This window comes from Calonectris borealis, chromosome Z (assembly GCF_964195595.1).
Source record: "Calonectris borealis chromosome Z, bCalBor7.hap1.2, whole genome shotgun sequence".
NCBI lineage: Eukaryota > Metazoa > Chordata > Aves > Procellariiformes > Procellariidae > Calonectris > Calonectris borealis.
In genome coordinates this window covers 37239658-37267272 of record NC_134352.1, presented here as the reverse complement: position 1 = coordinate 37267272, position 27615 = coordinate 37239658, and the positions used below count along the sequence as shown (strand labels likewise).

General features: G+C 41.7%; 1 protein-coding gene across 1 annotated transcript in view; it reads right to left on the bottom strand.

Moving 5' to 3' along the window:
• Positions 1-24905, bottom strand: part of ROR2 (receptor tyrosine kinase like orphan receptor 2) — a 155017-nt gene extending 130112 nt beyond the window's left edge. The window contains 2 exon segments of the mRNA XM_075136610.1: positions 24311-24439; positions 24442-24905. Coding sequence (XP_074992711.1) covers positions 24311-24439; positions 24442-24637 — 325 coding nt within the window. The 5' untranslated portion in view covers positions 24638-24905.
• Positions 24906-27615: the final 2710 nt, after the last annotated feature.

The following is a 27615-nucleotide window of genomic DNA, read 5'->3' as shown; positions in this document are numbered from 1 at the left end:
TTAATAAATGGTCAAAAAAGCTTTTTCTAATAGACTTTCATGGAACAAGAAAAACAGCTGTTTCTAAATCAGGTTTCAATGTCAACAATTCCTTTGTTCACTTACTTCCCTTTCCTTCCCAACCTTGAAGATGGCCCACTGCTACAAGAGCAAATCCACAAATATCATGATAAACATAGTGCCACAGTCAAACATGGACATCCTATATGCCTTTATTTTAACCAGTCCTTTATTTTAGCCAGATCCTTAAACGTTTATGTGGCTCCCAGTGGCAATGTAAATGCCCCAACCCCTGTGAGTAAGCTGATGCACAGGAGGGAGATGTGATCTCCTCTCTGCTTCCTGGGGAATGAATGCTCTGCAGAACACCTTGTGGCTGTGAGCACCCGGGGTCTCCAAAGCATAGAACTTGATGTACATCCTTATTTCTTCCCTGCCTGAGAGCCTAAGTATCTTTTCAAAAGGAAACAAAGTACGTAGGACCAGCGCGTACCTCGGCTCACCCTGGCATGGAATCAAAACACCGTGGGATGCACATCGGGAGACCAGAATGAGCAGGCACGTCGAAATGCATCTGTCTGCAATGTACAAGAAGTCATCATCGAAGACATCAATGCAAAAGAAAAAGGCATCAAAGTAATTGACACTGCTGAAAATTCAGACTACCTTAACTAGGCTACGGTCCATTTTTACTTACGGCAACTGGGATGTCAAATTTAACTTAAGGTGAGGCTATAAAGCCTTTTGGAACAGAGACTCTCCTGAAATGCCATTTTACAGAGGCACACTGTGCCAGTACACTTCAAGTTAAACATTTACTAGACAATTGAGAGAAACTAAACAGTAATATAACTAGGGGAAAAGAATCTCTTAGATTCTCTACAGAGGTCACATATACGGAATAAAAGTCAATCAAACCACTGTTCTGAAAAGCAGAAGTATAAAAATCACCAGAAGAAAAAAGAGAGAAAAGAGCAAGATCCTAACTCACTTTTCAAAATTAAACAAAACAAAAACAAAAAACCTCACTCCTATTCTTAAAGCAGAACTGGTTGTTGAAATCCATCAGGACAAATCAACTTGAAAACCTCTTTTTGGAAAGATTTATTAGGAATTTTTTCCCAACTAAGCTGAAATTATCACCCTCGGTACAGCAGAAAATGGTAGGAAATAATGTGTAGTACAAATAGCATTTTAAAAATTCCATTAGCTATGAAGGGTTTGTTTTTTCTTTTTCTTGCTTTTGGATAACAGCATGGTAGATACTAGAGACTGCACATAAAATGGAATTCAGAAAATTACAGGATAGATTTATGTGAAAGCATGCATGGTTAATTCTTTTTAATATTACTAACATGCCAAAACCTCATGACTTACACAAAAAGTAAAATAAAATACTTACTTATTCAAATGGCAAAATAATTTGTACTAAGTCCCACTGAAATTTACAGGAATGTCACATGCTCAGGTGCAGTTTTTGGCATCTATAGATCTGTGTTTTGGGATAAACTAACTTCACTGAAGCAGAACTGGAAGCCAAGCCTTTACCTTGCACAAGCCGATCGAGGAGACAGGAGCACTAGTCTGGCAAACTTGAAAGTTGGCTTTTGATGAGGGAAACCAGGCTGCTGGAGGAGGGGGAGGAGGGGAGAGCAGACAGGACTACATCACAATGTCACCAGACTGACCAATTCTGCTAGGCAAAATGGAGACTGTACATACACATCGACTTTCTGCCTTAGGATCACTTATCTGTCGTCACAGGGACAGCAGAGGGGCAAGGAAATACATCTTCCTATCTAAATCTGAAACACGTACAGCACCAAGAATTGTTGTCAGGGAAGAAAATACTAAGCCATGTTTGAGAACTTCGCTCACGAATATTGGCATATGCGAGGAGGGGGTGGGGGGCGTCTTGCTGCGAGACAGCCATCTTCTCCTCCGAGAGGAGAGGCTTGCAAGTACAAAGTAAGAGTTTGTGTCACGGTGTTGAAAGAGGGACCTGAGGAGGAGGTAAGGGGGTGCCCTGAAGGCATCCGTTAGGACGACCAGGCCAAGAGGTTGGCGAAGTCCTTGAGGCGGCAGGAGCCAGTGCCTCAGAGGCCACCCGGACCCCGAGGGCTCCCTTCCCCTGGCAGGGGGATGAGCCGCCCGCACAGGCAGGGACCAGTAGGCCGGGTCAGCTGCAGGGCCCTGCGCACCACCCGCACCCGCACCACACAGGGGCCGTGCACCACTGTGGCCTTTTCCAGGCAGGGTCCAATTTGGACTGAAGGTGTCAAGGAATTGCTGTGAGGACAGCAAGTCAACCACAGCCAAACCTGGGAGGGACACCTCCAGCTCTCCCTTCTCTCTTCGCACGGCAGCTTGCTGGTGTCGGTGCAGGGCCACCCACCACCACCGTACGTGCAATTCACCTCCTGCTTCCCCAGCAGCTACTCCTGGGCAACACCCACAGCATGGGGCAGAACAGAACCATCTCACAACCCACCTCTTCAACCTTTCCGGTTTACATCACACAGACGTTAGTCCAACAAAATCCAGGCATAAATCAGAAATAACCTGAACGCCAGCTAAAGCGAAGTATTTAAAACATACAGAAAGACTAAAGGACAAGTATCCAGGTTATGCAGGCAAATAATACTCCAAAATTTAAAACAACGTTGTCAAGAATTTGCTCCTTCACACAACACGAACAAACTTCTCACCCAGTATTTTCCAAACATCATGACAAACAGAGCTAAACTCAAGCAGCATCACTCTAGGTTATCATCGCTAAATCAAGTATAAATAAGGCCAGTTAACAGACCACAAGCTTCATCGCAGCACTTAACCTCCATCTCAGCAAAGGCCGAGCAATTTTGGATTTCTAAAACATCTCTTGCCACTCTCCAATAATTGAATGTGTTGTGGAGGCCAGCAGAGAAGCAGAGAGAGCCATCCAGGAGACCTCAGAGCCATTAAATAGTTTTACTTTTGAAATGTGCTTAAATAGTTTTTCAGTGTGAAGAAACAGACATCTTTACTGTGCACTACATTCCTGCCATTCCAACCTGTCCACAGGTTCCTGTTCATGTTCTTTTTCCTCTGTATACAGAAAGCCTTCTTTCTCGAAAGACACATTGCACAGGGAAATTTCAGAGCAAGCTACATTTTCAGATGACATGCTTGAAAGTTTAAATTATTGAAAAAATACTGCCCTTTAAGAAAGGAAAAAAAGAGCAGGAGAGAGACGTAGACCAGATGGTGTGGGAGGCAAATCAAAACAGCACAAGGGTTATTAAATTGCATCCATTTGGAACTCTTAACTGGCCAAGAATCAGCAAGACAGGTTTCCAAGTGAGTCTGAATATTCAGGACCAAAATCCTGGGCCTAAAACTAGCTGTAAAATCAATATCAAAAGAGTGACACAGTAAACATTCCAGAAAAAAAAAGAAGATAATTTATTTAGCGTTTAATTTATATGCTTGCCACAGTTACAACAGTATATTGGAACTGAGCCATCTTTCTGATAGAAGAATATGAATGCTGACTTCTATGCAGAGTAGACTCCTCTACCAAAAATATTCTTCTTGTATATGATGTGTCACGATGAGAGAAAGTCATAAAGAATACTTAAAAATTTCAAAAATATATGCTTTTTCCACTGACAGCTGCAGATACTCTGTAATTCTGAAAATGGAGTCACTTAAATTTAACAAGCAATTTTAAACAACCAAGTTAGAAAATTCTGGCCAAACTGCACAGCACATAGGCGTAAATGTTTTCCAAATTTGCAAAATGCAACATGAATTACAACAGCTCATATTTACTGGAATGCAAAGAACTAGTTTTCCCTTTTGTTTTACCCTCTGAACTGCACAATTTTAAACACTGTCCGCTGATAATAGAAAAAGGGGAGAAAACCTCTTATGAAAGGTTGAGGACTAGAGTAATACACCTGAAACCATTACCGAATTTGTCAGCCTTTCAAAGAAACAGATGGGCTAGGAGGACATTTGCCTAAATTATGTTAGGCAAATATAATGGCAGCTCAGATCCTGCAGGTCTAGGGCAATTAGGAAGAAAAGTGGTTTAAACAGAACAAGAGTTCTTGAGGCTAGACAACACTTCAACAACTCTTTCTGAAATGTATTTAAAGTATACAATGCAAATAAAAGAAATCACAAACGGATACATTTGTTAAAGGGAAAGGGCTTAGGCCAGGTATTATCAGTAATTACAGCTATATAACCTCATCTTCAAAGCATTAAACAATGAGGATGGACAACTCGCCACTGACTCAGAGTATCGCTCCTATTATGCATAGAGAGAAATTAAAGTGTTGACAACCTCAGGCTGTCAAGTCAGTCCACACGAAATCAAGCATTACAGTCAGAAGTTTGACTCATGCTTTTTTGAACTCAAAATTACGATTCTTGAAAGGTCAGGGAAAAGGAAAGATTAAAGACACTGTAAAGCAGAACTGCCGAAAGAAATGAACAATGCTTTAGCGAAATCTGTTTTTTCTTTGGGTGTTTAACTTAAAAGGCAAAGCAGTCATTGGGGAAGATCTCCCAGGCTGAGAGGAAAGCTGTAATGTCCCAGGGCCCTAAAAACAAGACGGGTGAGAAACAATGAATATTTTCAGTATTTCAGTTATTTTCTTCTAACAATCCAAGAAGCTGTGGGAAAAGGCAAGGTTAAGAGACTGTCTTAGAATTCAAGCTTTCTTTAAGCCCCCAGAAATGAGAAGTTACTTCTGCTGTCAGTCATAACTGTGAATGGGTGCTTGGTAAGAAAGGGTGTCTAGGAAAGGGTATCTCTGAAATAAAACTTGAAAGAATATTTAACATTTAATATTGTTAGCCCTGCTCTGAGCGGGGCCTGGACCCCATGAGGAACTGAGGTCCCTTCCAACCCTAATTATCCCAGATTGCACATATTCCCACTTCATTTGTCTGGTCAGTGTCTAGTCTAACTAATGCCCTATTGTTTTAACTTTTTGTCATTCCTTTCACTATTAGATTTGGTCATCAGTTCATCTCACAACTGAACATCTGCCTCTTCAGGTTGACCACTACTGCTGTAAATCCAGCCCATCAAGAACCACCCCACACGTGGCCATCGGCCAGGCTCCGCATTTGAGTACTCCAGCACTCTCAGAAAGACTTCCCTCAGTAAAAACACAGAGATAAACTGAACGTAAGCAAACTGCTGTAAATTAAAGCAAACTCAAGACAGAAATTTCCTCTGATGCTTGCTCCAGTAAGATAAAAAGCAAAACCAAGATCTAGCTATACATTCTGTCTCCACAAGCCTCGCACTGATGAGTGAACCTGAGAGCAAGAGATATAGGACAATACACTACTAAACCAGAAAAATAGCCATTTAGCCAAATGAAAACTATCAAACTTCAAAGCAGCCTGCACTTCATTCTATGCATGTGAAAATCTACACAGTCATTAGCATATCTACCAGGATTGCATAAATTAGAGGCACAAAGCCAAATTTTTCAATTATCTTTCATTTTAACCAATTTGCCTTTAGCATCAAAAAGAATCTCTGTCCTGTTGGCAATCTAAAATACCCCACCTTTCTGATTTACACTTAGGAAAAAACCAAAGCAAATAATGAATGGTTATAAACTGTAATCAAGTAATCCAAACAATAGCATTCAGGCATCTCTTAACTAAATGTTAATAGAAAGACAAAAACCCGGTATTTTGAAATCCAGTAGTAAGCAATTGCAAAGACATAGTGTCCTGGTTTTGGCTGGGACAGAGTTAATTTTCTTCACAGAAGCTAGTAGGGGGCTGTGTTTTGGATTTGTGCTGGAAACAGTGTTGATAACACAGGGATGTTTTCGTTACTGTTGAGCAGTGCTTACACAGAGTCAAGGCCTTTTCTGCTTCTCACCCCACCCCACCAGCGAGGAGGCTGGGGGTGCACAAGAAGCTGGGAGGGGACACAGCCGGGACAGCTGACCCCAGCTGACCAAAGGGATATTCCATACCATATGACGTCATGCTCAGCATATAAAGCTGGGAGGAGAAGAAGGAAGTGGGGGATGCTTGGAGTGATGGTGTTTGTTTTCCCAAGTAACCGTTATGCGTGATGGAGCCCTGCTTTCCTGGAGATGGCTGAACACCTGCCTGCCGATGGGACGTAGTGAAGGAATTCCTTGTTTTGCTTTGCTTGCGCACACGGCTTTTGCTTTACCTAGTAAACTGTCTTTATCTCAGCCCACGTGTTTTCTCACTTTTACCCTTCTGATTCTCTCCCCCATCCCAGCAGGGGGGGAGTGAGTGAGCGGCTGTGTGGGGCTAAGTTGCCAGCTGGGGTTAAACCACAACACATACAAAAGTCCAAGATTAAATCAGTTCCTGTATCTTGATCCATGGCCAGAGGAATGTTGTTATTTACAACATCTATATTGCTTCAAGGGGAGGCCAGTTGGCTTGAACACAGACTTTCTAATCTAAAACATCTTCAGGAACTAGAAACATCATCTGTCAAGTCTAAGAGACCCTAAATTTAGTCTTTGTTTGAATGTTTATTAACATCCTCAGTGTGACTTCATTGACTGTAATAGAATCATGCCAACTTACAACAGCTGAAGACAGGCATTACACTTTTTGTAGTATTACCCTGTAGCCAGTATCAGCCTCTGCATTCTGCAATCATATAAACAGAATAAAGGATAAGAGGAAAAAAAGAATTGCAGACAAGATGCCCTGGTAGTGTATGGCACTCCTTCTGTAGTCAGCAGTATGCAAAATGCCACTTGGAGAAAAGTAACTGTCCTGCCATTTCTTTTAAAGATGTGCATGTTTCTTGGTATGCACTTCCTCCTGTAAATTAAAAAAAAAAATTACATGCGCTTATTGTGAGCAAGCTCTTTCTTCGAGCTTTCTTCAAGCAAGCCAGTATCTTCACAGCCACCCTACACATCTATGAAAGTTACTTCTCTAAACTCCTGTTGCAGGAGTTCCTTTCATCAGCAGCAGGATGAGTGCCTGGATGACATTTTAGCTTTCTGGTCCCACCAAAGCTCTCCACCACTCAGTCTCCTCTTTAAGACCTCCTATGCCCATAAAAATTTCAACTTCTTCCCAAGCCTGAAAGTCTGTCCTTCACAGAAGCATTTTAAAAGCTTGCTATTTACTGAGTGAATGAAGGCATACGGAAATAATGACCAATGGGAATCAAGTAGGTTAAGTACTGCAACTTCATCTTTGTGAGGATGGAAGGTGGAATTGCCTTTCAGAAAGAAAAAAGGCCTTGCCAAATTTGCTTTTTCCTGTTCCCCAAATTATTTTAAACAACTATCTCAGGAACTTTCTAATCACTAGGTATATCCATTTGAAAAATACTCATTTTCTCCAAACATATACTACAACTGTAAGTTACAATGGTTCCATGATTCAATTATTCTCCAACTGTACATGCACATTTTCCTATTTTCTAATAAACCCATTTTAACAAGAGAAGATCTTAGACTCAGCCATTTTAGAACAATTGTGAAGTTTTCTTCCAGTTACGACATGCCTATTTTTCTCCTAGGCTTTCTGTTTTAACCTGCAAACAGACTTTTATATGTGTCTCTACAGTTCTGGTTGGCATTAACTTGTTGATGACACTGCTCTAGAAATGCTGTAAATTTTTGCCATTTATGCTGTATTGTCTGTCCCCTTTTTTTAACTAGTAATCATTAAGAATGAACCACAGCAGTAGGCCAAAGCCACTTAAATGCAGTAGGGTACATATATGCCAAGATATTTAAATGCAGTAAGAAGAGCTTAAATTTTGTATTTCCTTAGATAAGAATGTAAGCAAGCTAGTTGCTTTACTTCAAATCAACAATAGGAATTTCTGACATAGGGTTTTTATTTTAGCACTTTGAGCTGGTTTTGTTTCTTAGAATTTTACCAAGTTCTCCATTAAACATCATTTTATGTATATGCACGATCATGCCTGGTGCCACATGTTCATGGACACATCATACACGTCTTGCTCACACAAAAACCTTTCTGCTCTCAGCACACTTCACATACATTCCCTCAGTTTCCTCATTTATAAATAAGACCATCTCACTTTCTTGTGCAACTTGAAAATTAATTAGCATTTATAAAGTTCTTTCACTTTGCAACAGGAGTTTCAGGAGGTGTTACTGACTCCACAGAACAAGATATCACTAACACCTACAACTGTGCCAGTGAATTGCAAGTCCCTGCTCTGTTTTAGATGTTGAACACTAATGGTTGCAGAAGTAACACAGAAATTTATATCTGGCAAGTGAAATGCCTTTCAATTCCAATTTTATAAAGTTATACTATAATCATGTAGGTCTGAATTCTTTTTTTTATACATCTTCTGTTCAGGTAAAAAAAAATATTTTATGTTCACTGAGAGAATCTGGTTTCTTACAAAGTTAAAAACAAATTATTACCTTCATCGAAGAGGTATAAATGCTAACTTAATTAATAAACTCCCACTGTCTGTCTTATACAAGAGGTAGAGACTGCCTCCAGAACAGCACTGCTCCTCATGCGATTCAGAATGCCATTACATGAGAGACAGATGAATGTCTGTTCCCACCTATTCCAGTCTTACACAGCATTGCTTTATTAATTGCTAGACTCCTATACACACAGAGGCCTCTGGTTTGTCATACAATCTGTAGGTGTGCGTGCACTTTGCAAACCACTAGCAAAACTGTTTTATTTGTGGCACTAATTATGAGAGATATATTTAGGAGAGGTATTAACCACGTAAGGTAACTGGTTTACAAGCAAAATAAAATGCAAAACACATTTATGATACCAGGTCTTTTAAAGTTCATCCCAGCAGATGGCTGCTGGGGGGGAAATGACAGAACAGTCTACAGATTTTTACAAAAATAGTTTTGTAGGGTCTTAGTTCTGAACAACTCATGATTCACGTACCTTCTTCACGGTCCAGTCTCGTAGAGACACAGGCAAGCTTGGCTTTAAATGGTTAGGGTTCACTCGTATTGTTTGCCAGGTCAATAAAACCATACGGTGAACTAGAAACCATCTTAATGCAAAAACACACATCAGAGTCAGGAAAACAAATCTTCCTGAAGATTTCTTTTCAGTCAGAGCTATAATCATACGAGCGAAAATATAAAATAAGAATAGAGACCAAAGCAACTATTGTACACTACACAAAGGTCTCCCTGCCTAGACCAAGACAGAAATAGGGACTCCACAGAAATGGACATTCAGTTAACTGAAGTTCAAGTAAAATGAAGCCTCTGAGAATCCAGTAAAAATTATTTCTGCGAAGCTGAGCTGGGACTCTAGAGCTAATTAAACATGGTCAATGAATTACTGACGTAGTTCACTAATTACTTACTTGTCATGTGTTAGTCTATTTTCTACAGCAAAATTCAGTACATCACAAATCATGTCTGATAAAGTCTGCCGATACACAACTGGGGAGAGAAAGGGCTCACATACCATTTTTTTAGTACATGTGAGAGTCACAGAGACAAACCACCAGTGGTTCATGGATGCAACTGAAATACCAAACAATGCTGTTTTCAAAACTTTTGATGGTGAAGCAGTGGTTCATACAGAATTCCTTGAAAAATAACTGTATTTGCATTGCATGTCTGGGGAACGCCTAGAACGTGAAGGCTTCCACTGCTTGGGTCTTAACTACTACGGCTGTAATCATGTTAAACACCAATAAAAACTATGGAAAAATGAGGTCTGCTGATAACACTGTTGTTACATGACAGACAACACACTCCCAAGCGAATATCACAAATGCCAGCTTCAAATACTTACAAGGATTTAGCACAGTATTTGATAAGTCAGTCAAATGAGTCTTGAGTACTGAAAAAAATAAGCTCAGGAATAGTTGCTTAGTCTTCAGCTATATTTTACAGTTTGCACGTAGAATAAAAGTATGAATTTAACTCTGTTTCTAAATCCAAAATTTTCCTCCCTTGGAGAGCTACTTGCAATATTAATCTAATTGAAATGCTTTTCCTATAGTAGAGGTCAAATTACATAAGTTTTGAGCCATTCCAGATACTCTACTTATTTAGGGGGTTACTAAAAGATTAAAATTGTTGCATTTAACTTCGACATATAATTTGAAACTGAACTACTTTATTTGCTAGTTAAATAGCATTTTGCCCCACTCTAGAGACTAAATTCACCACAGAGCAGAGAATTCTTACCACTTCATAAATATCTTGTTAACAGCTAAACTATGACCTAGGTAAGACACTTCATCACAAAACAGAACATTAAATCAACTAAACTCGTTTTTGTTAAAGCAGCAAAACAAAAACTGTAGCCTTTTCAGAAGGGAGGGGAACCCTAATGGTGGACAGAATGATGACTGAAAGTATTGGCTTTTTTCTCTTGGGACTCAGGAAAGATCCTTTCCAAATTACGGCTTTAAAATAAAGACATTTGGAGGTCTCAAGTCTTAGTCCCTTTTGGACGTTCATCAAAATCCTTAAACCACCACATATTTTAGAAAAATTTGGCAGTCTCTGCACAGAAAAGCCCAGGACTGACCTAACTGACTCAGAATTACCAAAGAGAGTTGTTTCATCAGTTCAAAGGAGAAAAAAAAAGAAAAATAAGGAAAAAAAAAACCACGCTAGGAAAAACAGCACAGAGAAAAAAACCATATAAACCCCATAAAGGGGTTGCATAATCAGACATGTGCAAAGATAAAGGAGGTCATAATTTTCAGTATTACGTAACTATAGTTTTGACCTCAATTTATTATTTATTTATTTTCCTAAATAACCAGAGTCCACTATTGTTTCTACACTATTATGGCTCTCAGAGTGACAGGACCTGTAGACAGTAAAACTGGCAATGACTTCCTTCATGTCTCTATCCACTTTGAGTGTTTCAAATTGGGCAAGATATCTGAAATATCCAACCATCGCAGCAGACACTATTTCATCTCCCTTCTTCTTCGTAAGTAAAACTTGCTATACAACCCACGGTGAAAGACATGGCTATTGCTTACATTATATGTCCGGAAGAAGAAAAATGTAACCACAGCATAAGGCAGGACCTCCCCAAGCACCGCGTGGTGCTATGTTCAGTACCCGTACCACCAGCCATGTTGGCAGGGGAGCAGTAGAAGTTTCTAATTCTCTGCCAGTCCGCACTCACGAGCACGTTAGCCTCCCCTTTACTTGCTATCGCACATTCTCACAACCCTAACCCCATTTCCACAGCCCACAGACGTTTATATTCCTCATAAACTGGATCGCAGTCCAGCTCCTCAGCTCAGACAAGCCCATCCACCTCAGCCCACTCCCACCTCACTGGAGCTGTGCTCCCCATCTCACCCTTTCCTGGCTTTGCTCTTCCATCCCATGCAAAAAAGTACAGATGCTGATTCCAGCAGTTTCTCAGGCAACATCAGTGATGAAGGAGCATGCTAATGACTCAGTCACAGAAAACCATCTGTTTGGAGGTATTTTTCCTACCTACTCTTCAGGCATTTTTTTTCCAGACAGCTAGAAACAGCCACTGTAGATCACTTTGAAGTACTTCCTACCATTGGTAGGCAACCACAGCATATTTGTGAATTCCTAAGACCTAAAGTAGTAGGTAACGGGCAAAGAATTAGTCAGAAAGAAAAAAAAAGAAAAAAAAAGATAAAAAAAGAAAATGAAAAAAACAAGTGTCAGAATGAAACATGCTGTAGGGAAAAAAATAAAATCACAGGAACAGAGAAGTAAAATGAAGGAAGGGGACAGGATGATGGGAGTTACAGGAACTGAGAACAACCCTGCAGAGACAATGACAAGTGCACATATTTATTCTTACCTTACTTCTAATCCCATATCTTATTTCAGATAAATATTAATGCTTAAAATTGAAATTATGTCATATGTTCCCAAATGTACAGTAGCTTTAGCTAATTGCCTTTGTCTTGCAACATGCAACCACTCACACAATAAGGGATTTTAAAGAGCAAAAGAAGCAGGAAAACATTAACCAGTATGAGATTAAAGGATACAATTTTAATCCATTAAATTGACGCAAACATGGTATTAAGAGAGAAAGAGAAACTATCATTTGCAGAAAGTTTTCTATGAACTTTGTCTGAACTCAGGAAAAAAAAGACCTGAATCTTTGAAAATAGTCAGGTCTGAACTCTGCCTTTCAAACTGATGAATCTCATTGTCTGGTACAGTATGACAACATACCTTGCCAGAGTTACAGAAAGTTAAGTTACAGAAAGGCAAGTTATTTAAGAAGAAACCACAGAAGCAGAGACTTACACACATCACAAGATTTTCTGCTGAGGGAAGTTTAGCTCCCAAAGACCGAAATATGACAGCTCCTATCCTACATTGAGTGATAGCATGAAGCTGAGGCGCAAGCGGGAAATGAAGGTGATGATTAGTTTGGGGGGGAACTGTCCCACATGTCATTCTCATAGGTGAAATATGAAAAAATTATATTGAGGCGAATGCCAACTCATTGGAAAACCATAATGAGAGTTAACTCTCAGTGGTTAACAAATATGATGGAGTTTCACAAGTTTCAGAGCTATGGATACCTCCCTTACTGAACTCCATAGGCAACACCAAGGTGTTAGGTGTTGCCAATATTCTGATCTTGGCAAATGAAATAAAATGTCAGCAAAAAATGGTATGGAGCGGGTGGGAATAAAGATGCACAATTGAATGAAGACAAGCAGAAGGTTTTGTGCTTAAACCATTGCACTGGTACCAAACGGGGACTTGGCAGCAATTCTCTGTGAAAGATCTGGAGTGGATCAGAACTTGAGCAATGCCATCCTGCCACAAAACAATCAGACATCACTCTGGGAAATAAAAACAACGTCATCTGGTAAATATAGGAAATAATCCTCTTCCTTTAGCTGGTGGTGGTGCAGCCTGAGCTGGAATACGCCAGTTTTGGTTAGTGCACTTCAAGAAAGATGTTTTGGAGCAAGTCTGGTGGGGAGGAATGAGCATGACCAGGAGATTCAGAAAACATGAAGTAAGAGGAAAGGCTGAGAAAACAGGAGGGGAAAGGGGGTTTCCAAGGAGAGATGTCTACAAGGAAACAAGATAATTTTTGAAAAGTGGTTGTTTCAAAGTTTGAGGAACCGTTTCAGAAGGCACAAAAAAAAAAAAAAGTACAACTACAAGGGGTAGAGGAATAAACTGTAAGAGGAAGTAATGCACTTAAATTACAACCAAGCGTAAGTAAGCACTCAGCCTGTGTGCTTGCCTGTGGAAGTCACTGAACCTCTGTTCCTGTCACCTCTTGAGAATAGGTTATGCCAGCTACAGGTGATTCTGCCTTGAAGAACAGATAATCCGACCTCTCAAGGTCCTTTCCGATGCTTTTTTCCCTGATCATACTGTGGTTATAGATCTTGAGCTTCTGTAAAGACACTTGAAGTATTTTTACGGAGCCTAACACCACAGTACTGAGGTTTGATTTTTCTCCGTTTATTTCTAGAAACGATAAATCACATGCCAATGGCCAGCACAAACAAAGAGGACATTTCAAGTATTTCGTTGATCACTAAAGACTTGTCTGCAGGAAGAAGTTACTACATCTAGTTTACTCTGTGGTTTCACACTGAACTAGTACTTTCTAATAACTACCTCTGCGGGCACAGTAAGTGTTCAGCAAATGTGAGGTAACGTTTTCCGCTTTTTGTAATTTTGAAAACGCGCTGTAAATTGACACCTTTGCTTTTTGCAGTCCTTTCCTGTGTAAACACATCCTCCGCAAGTTCCAGAATCAAAAGTGCTCCTAGCTTTAAATTTGGCCTTTGGATTGCAAACCAGGATAACTTCTGAAATCTGCCTTTCCTAACTCTACACGCTCCTGTCTTGGACTGGTATGATCCTCTTCAAAGCATTTTCTACACTTGATACGTTCTTAAATAATACATTGACAAAAACATGCATATTTTTCTCAAGAGCAACATTATCCAAAAGCTCTCTAGACATAAAATTTGAAAGAAATGTAGTGGGTTTTTTTTCCTTGTTGCTTTGAAAACCACAGTATCATGAACTTTATAACAGATTCTCTGTTACCTTTGTTAGGAAACAGATTTCTGGATCCTATTTCTACATTGACACAGAGAGAAGAAGATAAATGTGAGATCATCTTTAGAAAAACAGGTTGAATTACTATCTACAGCTTCAGATATTAATATCCAAATTCACTGAGTTTGCAAAACCAAGCATAAAGAACAGACTCACTCTCTGAAGATATTTATTAACTACTGCTTCTGGTCTGGCTGGAAATACTTTAAAAAAAAAATCAATTTGTTGCATTAAATTGCTTCCAGGCAGAGGTAGGAAGCACAGTTATTTTTAAAATTAAAACAACAGCAGATATATTTTCCTCATGTAGGTTTGGTTCAGATCCTGTTCAAACTTGTAATTTTATCTACATAATACCACTTTCCCCTTTGTAAGGGATTCTGGTCTATCATGAGAGGAGTCATCATTAACCACTACTATAACTACAATTTTTAAAATAATTTTTAATGTTTAAGCTCACCCTTCAGCTATTGAGTTCCTAGGGTACCACAAATGATTTTTATTTCCCATTCCCCAGTAAAGGAATTTCTTAGATGAACGTAATTATCTGGTTTCTCTGCAATAGACTCTTCCCCTTTTTTTCTTTTCAACTTTATGAAAAAAATGTTTCATATCTGTTCTAAAGAAGCATGATTTGTGTTTCTTAACAGAAAGCTGTAAGATTTAAAAGAGTAACTATGGCTAGATGCTACAAGATTCTTGTTATTTTCAACTTAGAATATTCAAATATTCAAATAGCACACTGAAAGCTTTGAAAGATCTTCAGAACCTTCACAAAATGCTCCTTTTATCCATTTCATTGTTTATTGTACCAAAAAATTTCCCTTGTTTTATCAACACATTTAATTTCAAAAGATCATTCATTCTTACCTAGTACAATGCAATACAAACCTCACTGGAATCCTAAAATTCAGCTTACGCAACAAATGCTGCAGATTCAACGGCTCAAACACACAGAGAAATGACAAAGAGTATTTGTGGTGAGAATAACTACCTGACAACTAATTAAACACTTGTTTGCAGACTAGACTTTCGAGGCAGGTGAGATTTTTCTCATTGAAATTGCACAGGTTTGGCTCAGCTCTGCAGAATCCAAATCTTAGGCAGCCATCAGTTACAACAATATTGTGAAAGTGCCTCTAAAATTTCTAGCCCACACAATTATGTTAACATTTCTGCACATCAGATTTTCTATCTCCGAGAGCATAGTCCCACGGCAATTCAAGCTACTCTGTGCTAGGGCTGCCATGTGCTCCCCCTCCCAGCCCTCCAGCCACCCAGCCTGGCCTCTTCCCCGCATTGGGGCTCGTGGGGACAGGAGGTAAGCCAATTCAGGCAGTCTAGCCAGCACTGGGTTGGATCTCGCAGGGTTAGTTTTTGTCCAGTCAGCTCTCTCATAGACAGTTTGGGTAGTTTTGCAGTACTTGACAATTATACCTCAGGGTAGGCGCACCTCACAGCAACTTTTTATAAGGAAAAATGCTTCTCTAATATATCAGCAAAATGTGAAAACCAACACACATTTAGAATTGGAACAGAATTGTTACTGCCTGAAATAAAAGGGTATACGATATTATATTTGGGTTATCTATCTAAAATCTGTTGGCATAGCCTTCATTTGCCTTTTTATGCTTTTGTTTTTTTAAGAAGAGATAAGGTTTACTATATACAGAAACGTTACTGCCACATTATTAGGTCTAGTATTGTTGGTTTTTTTCTAGAATACAATTCTGCCATGTCACTTTTCTAAACCAGAAACAACCGCAGTAAAACCATGTGTTATCTCCCAGCATACGCACTCTCTCATTTTAAACACTACAAAATCTTGGCATTCTCTTTATGTTGTGTAACTTCTTGCTGAAACTTTACTATGATCAAGTATGCAGAAAATTTTATACATCGTCGGGGCCTCTTAAGCTTTCAAGCAGTTTTGTTTATTATTGGTTCATACAAGAGATTCACAGAACCTATTTTAAAGTAACTCAGCTGTTACAGTTTTGGGCTGTCAAGTAATATCATTCTTTTTTTTTTCCTTTTTCTCATTTCATTCTTGCTCTATTCAGCAAAACTTTTGATACACTCATAAGAGTAATTTCTCATGCAAATCCAGACAAATCTGATTAATGTTTCTAAAACTGGCTTTTTCCTTTCAGATATTCTTCTAGTATCAGACCTTCGTTTGTTCTACATCCAAAAGAACAAACCAGTGAGTTCCCACAACACCGTCATCTGATCTAAGGTGACACTGCTGTGACTCAGACCTCCTGTCCCCCAGTGTGCGTCCCCTTCCGCCAGCACTGGTGATCCTACAGACAACTAGTTTTATTATAGCGCTCTCACATGGACCTATTGTACCAGTAACAGATTATTATTTCTTTACATACCTGTACCTTACTGGAAATCCAGACATTGACCAGGGTTAGTCAATGTTATATTAAACAGCTTGCAATATGAGACAAATTTAAGCCAGAGTACACAGAGAAACAAACAATAGTGACCAGCATGATACCACATCATTAGCCTAACCTTTAAATGAGGGATTTCTAGAGACATCACAACTAGGAAGGGTAATAATGAGTTTTGCAGGTATTTATGGGAAGCTCCTATGAAGCATGAAGGAAGAAACTACGAAAGTGCGTGACAGAGACTGACACTGTGAGCGAAATGGAGATTCATTAATTCTGCTGTTGGAAGATGCTACTACTGCTACTATTCCTAGCCTCCTCCCACCTGCTCAGCAAAACTCTCTTGCCAAAGGGAACCAGCTCGAAGTGAGCTAGTGAAATAGGTGACCTCCCTGCTAAATCCCAGCTTGGCAACAGCACTGCAGAATGTACAGCCTCCTCTGGCCTGTTGGCAGAGCTGCTCATGTGAGAGACCTCTGGTCCATTCAAACTCACAATCAACTGCGTGAGCTTAGACCAAGTCAACTGCAGGATTTTGCTGATATTGCCTGAAACAGGTTGCTGAATGTCCACTCACTGCTCTGACTGGAAAGTTGGAAGGTGGTAACATCCCGCAGGAAGGAAATGATGAAGAGCTGGGGAAAGGGAAGGAGGTAACTTCTTTCAACAGTACTTTTAGATATGGATCATGCCTGGCCATGTGCAAGAAAAAAAGTACAACAGTTACAGCTTGTTAAGGGCCTTAGAAGTGGAAGATTAATGTCTTACAAATAGAAATGTACATAAGGAGTAATTCTAAGATCGTGGTGTGAAACACACCTCAAGTGGCTGAACCGTGCTCTGACTTAACCTGCTCCTAAGATTTTTCTGTGCTGGTTATCTCTGCCCCTGAATTTTGTCTTTGAAAAAAACCTTGTGTCTCCTTTACATCCAAGTTACAGGTATGAGATCTATCTATTCTGTGGTAGATAGGGAAGAAAGTAAGCTCCTCTGCTTGTGCAGGAGCCTGCCAGTCTCATTAGTTTGCATCAGGTAGAGTTCTATGATTCCTCTTTTAGACTTACATACAATGAATTTATTTTTGTTTACGGTTCATATAATATAGAAGACGACTAGTTTCTGACTAGTAGAAATAAAATTTATTATTTACAACCATAGTTTTTATACTTTTTTTCTTCCTGTCTTTTGATGTATGTTATCTGTCCTCGATCTACTCTATAATTGAATATGTGACTGCATTATTACTTTGATAAGGAATTAATCCTTTGATAGTTTGATTTATGATTCAACTAGACAGTTCTGTATGCTGTTTTGAGAAGTAAGACTTCACAATTTTAGGAGAACTCTAACAGAATTTATCCTCTCTTTATACAACCAGTCAAGTCATTCTACTCACATACACAATACCACGGAAAAAATAACGTTAAGGCATTAAACAATCAAAAGCAAGGAAAATAATTTATAGAAGCCACTTCATCTTGAAATAATACTTACCAGATGAACTATTAAATGAACAGTCTAGAGCAGTGTTGATGAGGACAAGGGGCAATAACCTGGAGTTACAGAATTAAATGTTTATGGTGCTCATATAAAAGGAAGTGTCCAAACAGAGCAATTAGAAGACCGAAATTTTAGTTCAGTAGAGGTTTCATAGATATGACAATATACCCATGAGGATTTTTGTTTCAAGAAAGAATATCAAACATTTGTTTGTTGTTTCTCTTTACAAGTTCACATCACCTGAAGTGGAAGTTCAAATCTAAAAGGTACTTGGACGCATGTCTCCCACGTGAAATCGATGGAGAGCTCAGTGACAAAATACCTATGGGGACCCAGTCTAATTTCCTGGTTGGACTACTCGCACATTAAGACTAGACACTGGCCAAACTGGGATCCGGAACAGTTCCCCAGTGATTTCACTTTGCTGTTCCTGCAAGCAGTACCCTCACAAAACATCTTCCTGTTGCTCTACCAAAATCAATATAATGGAAAAAGAAAAGGTCTTACCTCTTTTCATTGTCCTAATTCCCTGTTCACCTCTGCCCACACAGTCTTTCACTCCTGCAGAATCCTTTTCCCCGTAATTACTTTCCAGCCGAGCCTGCTTGCTGATTTAACTAAATAAACAAAAAGCTTGAGATGCCTGTGAAACTGCACCCTCACAACTACACAACCTTTAGGGGATGTCACTCGTCTCTGCTTTGGACTCAGAGGAAACAGGTACATAAGACCACGCTCATTCTTCAAAGACCTTCTACTGAATTAGTAATACCATGATATCCTTCCTCCTCCATCAGCTATTTTATACCCCACTTCTTCACCACCACAGACAGGCATGCATTGGGACAGTTTATATAGCAAAACCAGAAAGCATCGGTATAAATGAAGACTAATTCAATCAGCAGACAGCAGTACAGCCCCTTTGTTTCATGAAGCAGTGCACGCTATCGATACGATATGTGTGCACAACAGCTCATGCAGATACACGCAAGCTAATTTTAAACCAGTTCAGAAGCATGGAACTGTCTATAGCATACCCACACTGCTTCTTCAACAGGCTTTGCAAACTGCTCAAGAGCAGTGCTACCACCCTGTGAGCTAGCTAAGCCTAAGGTAGGTGCAATACATCTACTTACCCCCTCACAATAACAGTGTACCATTAGGGAAATGCATTTCTACTGTGATTTCTTGTTTTCACCAAAATGACAAGGCAGATTTGTTTGTGTTCTTAAAGGAAAGCTTTTGCCCACTGCCAGTTAAAAGACAAAGTCATACTCTATAGCTAAGAGGTCACCCTGACTTTTTGAAAAGCGTTTTTTACTGCCACCAGAAAAGTCACATACAGCCATTTTTAGTTTCAAAAAAGATCACCAGCCAGCATCACTTGGAAAAGAGAGTGGAAATCCTTTCCCAAACTAGCTGAGGAAGACGAACAGATGTAAAGAGAAAAAGGTTGGTTGTGAGTCAAGTCTGTGGAGAACATCAGAAAAACTATCTAGCAGGATGTTTGCAAATGAATATCGGTGCATAGCAAAGGCTTGGGAAAAGTAAATGCAAAAAGCTGGTAAGGGACATTTCACTTCAAACTACTTACACGTTTAGACAAAACCAAGAGGAAAGACAATCATTTAGGTTAGATTGTTGTTTGTCCCAAATGGTTACTAGCAATGCTGCAGCAGTCTGCAGTACGAGTAACAATTAAAAGCAGGATTAACAAACAATGCATCTTCTTTCAGTGCAGCAAAATCCTGTCGTTCCTTTTCTTTGAAGCTTTAACTACTTTGTAGTCACTGGATTAGAAGACTTGAGGACTTGCATACTTTCCAGACATGCTGAGTCTAATGACAACTTCCTTTACAAAGCAACAGCCTCACAATGAATAAACAAACTTAAATAGCAAGCCATCCTTTGCACAGAGAACATAGTGACAGATGCTATAAATTAGAATACTGTAAGTAGCATTTCTTCCCTCTGAGCAACCACACAACGCCACACAGAACCATCTATAGAAAGATTTATATATAAAAACTGAAGGAAGTTTGCTTAATATTTTTTCTTTGCCTGCAATGTTCAAAATAATACAAAGAGGCTCTTTAAAATAAATTCTCTCATTCAAAAGTATGATTAAAAACTTCAGATGCTGACTGCTTCTAGCTGACGTTTTTATTGAATATAAAATGTGAATTTAAGACTCTGAAGATAAGCCGTGAAGAGGACTCACCACGTCTTCTATAGAGAAGATTCTCGTAGTTATCAAACAAAACTCAGTATTTGTTACCATTCTCTCCTTTTACATTTTATTCTCATTGGCTAGTGGGATAAGACTGTCAGTTTTCTAATTAGTGGTCAAATACATTTCCATGCCAATGACAGTTCTGAAAGCTATTCACATCTTAGACAAAGTGCAGTGAGTTTAGAAAAAAGATCAGCTTTCCTGCAAACAACTGGAAGCTCACTAAACAGGATTAATTTGCCTTGTCTGTCAACTGGTCCTTTTCTTCCTGCATCTTGCATTTCTATGGTGTTTACAGCAGAAAAGACATGAAGGAGAAAACTGCAATTCCATTACAAATGCTTAACATAATCAAGACACTCAAGGGGAAAAAAAAACCACTCAGTGGCCACCCTTAACCCAAGGATAAACTTCACCACTAAACTACTTAACGACTTAATTAACGCTAGAAAACGTTTGATTAAGGTTTGACCTAAAAATAGTTAACATAGTCAATGTCATTTATTAAAAGCTATGTGAAGACTTTTTGTATTCAAAGCTGTATCGACTTTTACCAGGTGACCTATGTACAAATTCCAGAGCTGAATGTCATTTATTAAAGTCAGGAGGGAGCTATAGCTAAACCTCATGCAACTTTAGAGATTCAAGCATTTTACAACTTTTAGTAGTTAGGCATTTGAAGGCATTCAGAAGTAATCCGTACTTATATTCATTTCTCCACTAACATTGTACTCTAAGAAATTAGGGTTTTTTCTCTATAAAATTGGGTAGAAGTTTAAAAACTTCAGGGCTTGCAAAGTCATAGCACAGAGTTACCATTATGTTTTCATACCCAGACATTTTGTTGACAAAGATTTTTGTTTTGAACACAATGTTATGTATACTTCACAAGTCACGTGAGTATTAACTTCAGGTTGATTAAATGTCCTTTCTTATTTAATGGTAAGGGGGCAAAAGTCTGTAAGCCGAGTACATTGTGCATCACCAGTTTCAACAAACGACCATCCTAGTTTCTATCGCCTCTCACTTGGTCATATGGTAAAGTGAACACTGAAAAGGCTGAAATAACATTTTCAAAAATAAACGTTTAAATGACATGTAGACTAACAAAGACTCTGTTTACCATTAAGCAAATCTAATTAAACAGAAGAATACCGCTTAACAATAGAAGTACACAAGTATTTATTGCTGTGATTATGGGCTCTCAAGCACAGCGCTGCACATTCAGTGAAGAAAATGGAGTCTCAAACTTCATGCCTGTCGAAGTATAGCGAATCCACGCTTTCCACAGGTGGTTGAGACGATTATCACAAGCCCGTTTACGGGGTAGCAATAAAAAAAAAAAAAAGAAAAATTAAAAAAAAAAATCCCCAAATCCGCTTTTAGCGGTAGTTTGTGATTTTACACTGCCTCCGAGAAGGCTGAAACGCTCTCACCAAATTTGAAACGTCTCCTGATGACACAGGCAGGCAGAGAGGGCAGTACCGCTGCCCACAAAAGAAGACGGAGATGCGTTGCCACGCTCGCTACCCGAGCCCGCCGAGCGCTGTTTTTGGCCGTTTCGCCCCCCTGCCGGCGCGCTCCCCCCGCGGGCAGCTCTGCGCTCGGGCAGGCGGTGCCCGGGAGCCCGCCTCCCCCCCGGGCAGCCGCGGGGGAGGCTCTGGGAGGGCAGGAGGAGGCTGGCAGCGGCAGAGAGGGAGAAGGAAGGAAAGAAGGAAGGAAAGAAGGAAGGAAAGAAGGAAGGAAAGAAGGAAGGAAAGAAGGAAGGAAAGAAGGAAGGAAAGAAGGAAGGAAAGAAGGAAGGAAAGAAGGAAGGAAAGAAGGAAGGAAAGAAGGAAGGAAAGAAGGAAGGAAAGAAGGAAGGAAAGAAGGAAGGAAAGAAGGAAGGAAAGAAGGAAGGAAAGAAGGAAGGAAAGAAGGAAGGAAAGAAGGAAGGAAAGAAGGAAGGAAAGAAGGAAGGAAAGAAGGAAGGAAAGAAGGAAGGAAAGAAGGAAGGAAAGAAGGAAGGAAAGAAGGAAGGAAAGAAGGAAGGAAAGAAGGAAGGAAAGAAGGAAGCTCCCCGGGCACCCTGCGCCCCTCTCTCCCGCTGCGTTCAAAAAAACAGATTCAGCTCCTTGGGGAAGAAAGGGGACGGAAAGCCCAGCATCTCCTTTTACATCCCGCAGAGGAGAACCGTCACACACACACACACCCCCGCGGCCCCGGGAGGAGGCACTGCCTTCGACCCCAGCCCCCCCAGCCTCCCCCCGCCCGGCCGGGAGATCCCCGGGACCCCGCAGGAGGGGCAGGGCGGCGGGGCAGGCCGCGCAATTTGTTAGCGGGCCTCCCTTCAAAGAGAGCAATAAAGGCACTAGGAAAAATAAACGCGACGGGAACTGATCCCAAATCCGCGAGCTGTAACACGCTCGCCTCCCGCTCTCCCCCCGGAAAATCCCCAGTCCTCTAGCTTTCTGCTGACCCTCTCCCCTGCACGATAATGCAACAAATGGCAAGACCCAGGACCCCGGAGCTGAATAACAGGAAATATAGGCATCTGTCACCTCCCGGGGAGAAGTAAATGGATTAGCGAAAGCAACAAAGGGAAGAAAAGCCCTTTCAAACGTGCAATTGATTAACAAGTCCCCTCTAATCTGCAGCATCACTGTTTTTCCTTAAAGACATCATCGGTCTCCTCCTGCACTTCGGTGCAATGAAGTTAACGCCAGGAGAGGCGGGGGAGGGGGAAGGCGCTGCTTGCCCGCCGAGCTGCCGCGCGGCCCGGCGGGGACAGCACGGGAAGGGTTACAAACCTGGCATGGAAATGGTGCCGCCTGTCATCTCCTCCCTCAGTCCCTGGGCAAAGCGCCCCGGGAAGGAGTTTGTGAGCGGGGTTTATCTGCTGCAGAGGGGGAGAGGGCAATTTTCCAGAGAATGGTTTCACGAAAGATTAAAGAGCTGAATCCGGCAGCTCCTACCTCCCCGGTGCATTTCACATCCCAGGGAAAACGAAAACGTTAAACCTCCCCTTTTCTGCTCTCAAAGCACAACGCATCTTAGGCGTGCGTGGAGGAAAAAAAAAAAAAGAAAAAAAAAAGAAAAAGTTTATGCGGCTTCTTTTACAGGAACTGTAACTCTTACAGCATCGCGGCTCTCCAACCCCACGCGCTCCCTCAGGTCCCTATAAATCACGGCGCTCGCCTCGGAGATGCCGGACAAACTGGCAACTGTTCAGCAGCCGCACTGCCGCTGCCACGGCGCAAGGTCAGATGTTAATAAGGGCAGTTTATTCAGCCCTAAAAACAATCGCGGAGCTCGCTGAACCGAGTCCTAGTGTCTCCTGACTCCAAAAGCTGACCTCCTCAATCCCGCAGGGTCGGCCAGGTACACAGAGGAAAGGGGACCCTCTAAAGCTCAAAAACACACAGAAAGAGACCCCGCCGAGCCTCCATCAGCTGCAAGCGCGGCGGCTGCCCCCTCGCCCACTCAACTTTAATCCCCCCCCTTCCTCCTGGTTCCCGCTGAGATTCTGGCAACACTCAACGGCCCAAATAATAACACATTATTATAACCACTCCGAGGGGAGGGCTGGAGGGCGGGCGGAGTGAAGGAGGAGGCTCCGCTCATTGCTATCCACCCTCGGCAGCAACAAAACCCGAACTTTTCCTTTGTTTTCTCCTTCTTTCCCCCTCCCCCCAGTCGCCACCAACCAGCCTCGGTGAGCTGAACCGACCGAGGAGAGGCACGAAGCGCCCGCCGCCTGAGCGGGGCAGGGGCGCCGGGATGCGCTCGGGGAAAAAGTTTCAGCGAGCCCTCCTCAGCGCAGCCACCGCTGCCCTCGTCTCCTGCCAACCCCCGCCCCCTCGTAAAAAAACGCAACATCAGGTTTCCATTTTGCCAAGAAGAATCAAAAAAAAAAAAAAAAAAAAAAAAGAAAGGAGGGAATAAAGAAAGAAAAAGTACCCAACACCAACCACCGCCTGGGGATGCTGGCCGCTCCGCCGGTCCCAAATGGCTACGCGCAACTCTCCTAGAAACACGCGCAGCTTCCCCCCCCCCGCCCCCCCCCCCGAAAAGCAGCAGCAGCAGCACCCTCCCCTCCAGCCGGGGGTCCCGCTCCCTACCTGCCGCGCGGAGGCGGAGGAGCGAGGCGGCCGCCAGCAAGGCCAGGAGGCGGCCCGCCGCCCCCCGCCGCCCCGCCGCCGCGGGGACCATGCTGCCCGGCCGGCCGCCGCGGCAGAGAGCCCGCAGGCTAGCAGCGCCTGCGGGCGGAGCGGGCTGCCGCTGCCGCGGGGGCTCGGCGCTGCCACAAACTTCTCCTCGGCACCGCCGCCCCGGCCCTGCGCTCCCGCTAACGGACTGTGCCCGACTGGGGGCGGAGGAAGCCGCGCTCCTTTCCCCTCCTCCTCCTCCTCCTCCTCCTCCTCCTCCTCCTCCTCCTTCCTCAGCATCCCAACGTCACCCGGGACAAATCCGACACAGGGGAGGGGAGAGGCGCGGAGGGGCGGACAGGACAAGGACAGTCCCTGCGCTCCGGCACCCTCTGCCGGGGGCGGCCCCCGCCTCCGGCCGCGGCGCGGGGGAGCCCGCACCCGCCTTTCCCTCTGCACGGGGCGGGCAGGGGGGCCTGACGACCCCCAGGAGCCAGCAGGGCTTGGGCCCCCTCTGAAGGGCGAGTCCTGGCCCCAGAAGCCTCGGGAGGCCTCACGTTTCCTCAGAAAAACCCCCAGTAAAACGAAAATAAGCGGGCGAGGGGCACATCGGCCAAAACCGCTACTGCTTCTCTCTCTTGCCTCCTTCCTCCGCGCTGCACAATTGACGCCTTTTTGCACCCACACAGCATTAAGTGCGTGAAAACAGTTACTCCTGTCCCCAAAACGGCCAGGGGCGTCAGCCCCGCAGCACGTACTCACAGGGGCAAGGACCACCACGACTGGCATCTCCCTCTAGGCGCTCCTCCGGTTCTCTCTTGTTCGGATGTCTAAAGTAAATTTTACTTTCTGTCTCTAACAGGCAGAAAATTATTCTGCTCCCAGTAAAGCTTCAAAACATTTCAAAGTTATTAACTACCAGGAATAAGGGCATTCTGAACATAATTTAAACAAGCTTTTCAAAATTCTTTTTAGTTTATATTTTTTGCCGTTCAAAGAAATCAGTACTCTAAGATAATGCAGAACTATGAGCAGGCATCTGTTAACTATGTCACATAAACACCGAGAACGCAGTAACACCTGAATACTTGCCATATTTTTAAAGTTATAATTTAACAGCGAATTTAATCAGATGTCTTCTCTATAAATAAACATTCCTATTGTTTTAGACTTCATTTCTAAAGGTTTGATGCTGAGTAGTGCTGAATACATACAAATCCCTTTAAGTTCTTGCTCAAATCAAGCTCTGAATTCACAATTGTTTCAGTGAAATTCATTTTCCATTAAATTTACTTCTCATTGCAAACAAAGGCAAATGCTACAAGATATTCTTTCTTCCTGCTTTTGCACCCCGTTTGTTTCCTCTTAGGTCTCCAATTCCATCTTGAAAATTATTCTGGCACCTAAAGATGACAAAAGGAGGTCCTGATCCCTCTTTGGCAGAAACGTAAGGCTGACTGCATTCAGTCCCTTGCCATCACAACAACACTTTTATAATCCCTTTCATACACATATGAAACATAATGTAAAAGTAGTGAGGATCTTTTTTATAAGCTCCACTCTTTAGATTAAAGGCTGCTCCAGACCTTGCCTCTTTGATGGTTAGAAACCTACTCCTAATTTCCAGCCTATATGTATTCATGGCCAGTTTATATTCCTTATCTCGTGTGCTACTATTATCCTTTCACATAAATGGCTTCCCACTTCCCCTCTCTATGGTATAAAATGACCAGAATCAAACCTCAACCTTTATTTTGTTACACTAAAAAAGCCTACATTTTTACATTTCCTCTGAAATTATCAGTTCTGCATTCCCTGATCACTCTAATCCTTTGTCCTGCCACTCTGCCTACCCCCTCAGCCCCCTGTATTTTTGGCATATTTTTGGGAGTCTGATCTAATCTTTCTGAAGATGGGTGGCTCATACTTGGCATAGTATTGGAGATGCTTTCTCTACCAGAGCACTTCTAATATCCTTTCTGTGCTGAAAAGACTAACTGATACATCCTGATGATTACAGCACCTTTCCAGTTACAGATATTCTATGATGTGTTATAAAATCTACATCCTCTCTTTCTTCATCATTTCCAGGGTATACCTAACAGAAGAGAACTGCAGAATCAAAATTCTACGTGTCTGGCCTTGCAAATTTTTTTGTATCTCAAGTCATCAAGACCAGTTCTTTCTGTAAGATATCCTGCTCCATCTTTTATCAAGAATACGTCTTGGCTCTGCATCAGCAAAAAATTTTGGCTGCACAGTGATAATGTGTCCTAAGGCTTTTGTGAATACATTAAATCTATATTAAATATCAGAGATCAATAGTGAAGAGCATCCCTCCACCTAATAGTTTGCAATTAAAAATTTCTCATTTTCCTCTCTTCTGCCAGCTCATCATCCACCTTACAGTCTATCGAGGAATCCCTGTAAGCCCCATCTTAACCCATAATTTCCCATATGGAGGGATATCAAATGTTCAAGTCAAGTCCAGATGAATGGGATCTAGTATGTCCTTTGTTTTGAAAATCACTGAAAGGAAGCTGTTACAGTCACCTGACATGATAACTCTTTAGTAAATAAGTTTTATTCTATTAACTTCCATGATGTTTTTTTTTCCCCAAAGTCCATTCCAGAGCTTTGTAAATTCCTGAGGCCAAACTAATAGATCTGTAGGTATCTGGATGACTTTTTCTCGCTCTTCATAAATATCATCTACAGAGCTGAACAAAGCTTTGATCTCTGGGGAAATGGGCAAGATCGCATAGCCACATAACATGATACAGCAAGCATATGCAGCACATGAGCTGAGGATAACGAAAGGGCTGTATACTCTTTTGCTCCTTTCCAAAATAAAGCTGTTACTTGCCACTGGCTATAAGTAGCCAGTGTGCTTGTTACTTCCCAGTTACATGATACTGCACCTCCTTCAGTAGATTACATGGGAGGGATGGGGAAAGGAAAGAAAAAAAAATGCAACCAGCCCTGCAGTTGAATGTATGCCTTCTCCTTTCCCCCATTTTAATTTTATTCCAGAATTCTGGCAATATCTGCTTTTTGGTGGTGATGATAAGCACACTTCTTATTAGGTGATGGGATTAGTTTCTTAATGCAGGGCAATAGATGAACTCAGTGCCAAGAAGTGTGCCCAAGAAACTAAAGCAGAGACAGTGCTGTGAATTTTACAACAAAGTTTAGTTGGTTAAAACCTGTAGCAGTTACCTGCCTGAAACCTTACAAGGCATCTGAGTCTATGTTCCTCTGGAGCTTATGATTGTTCA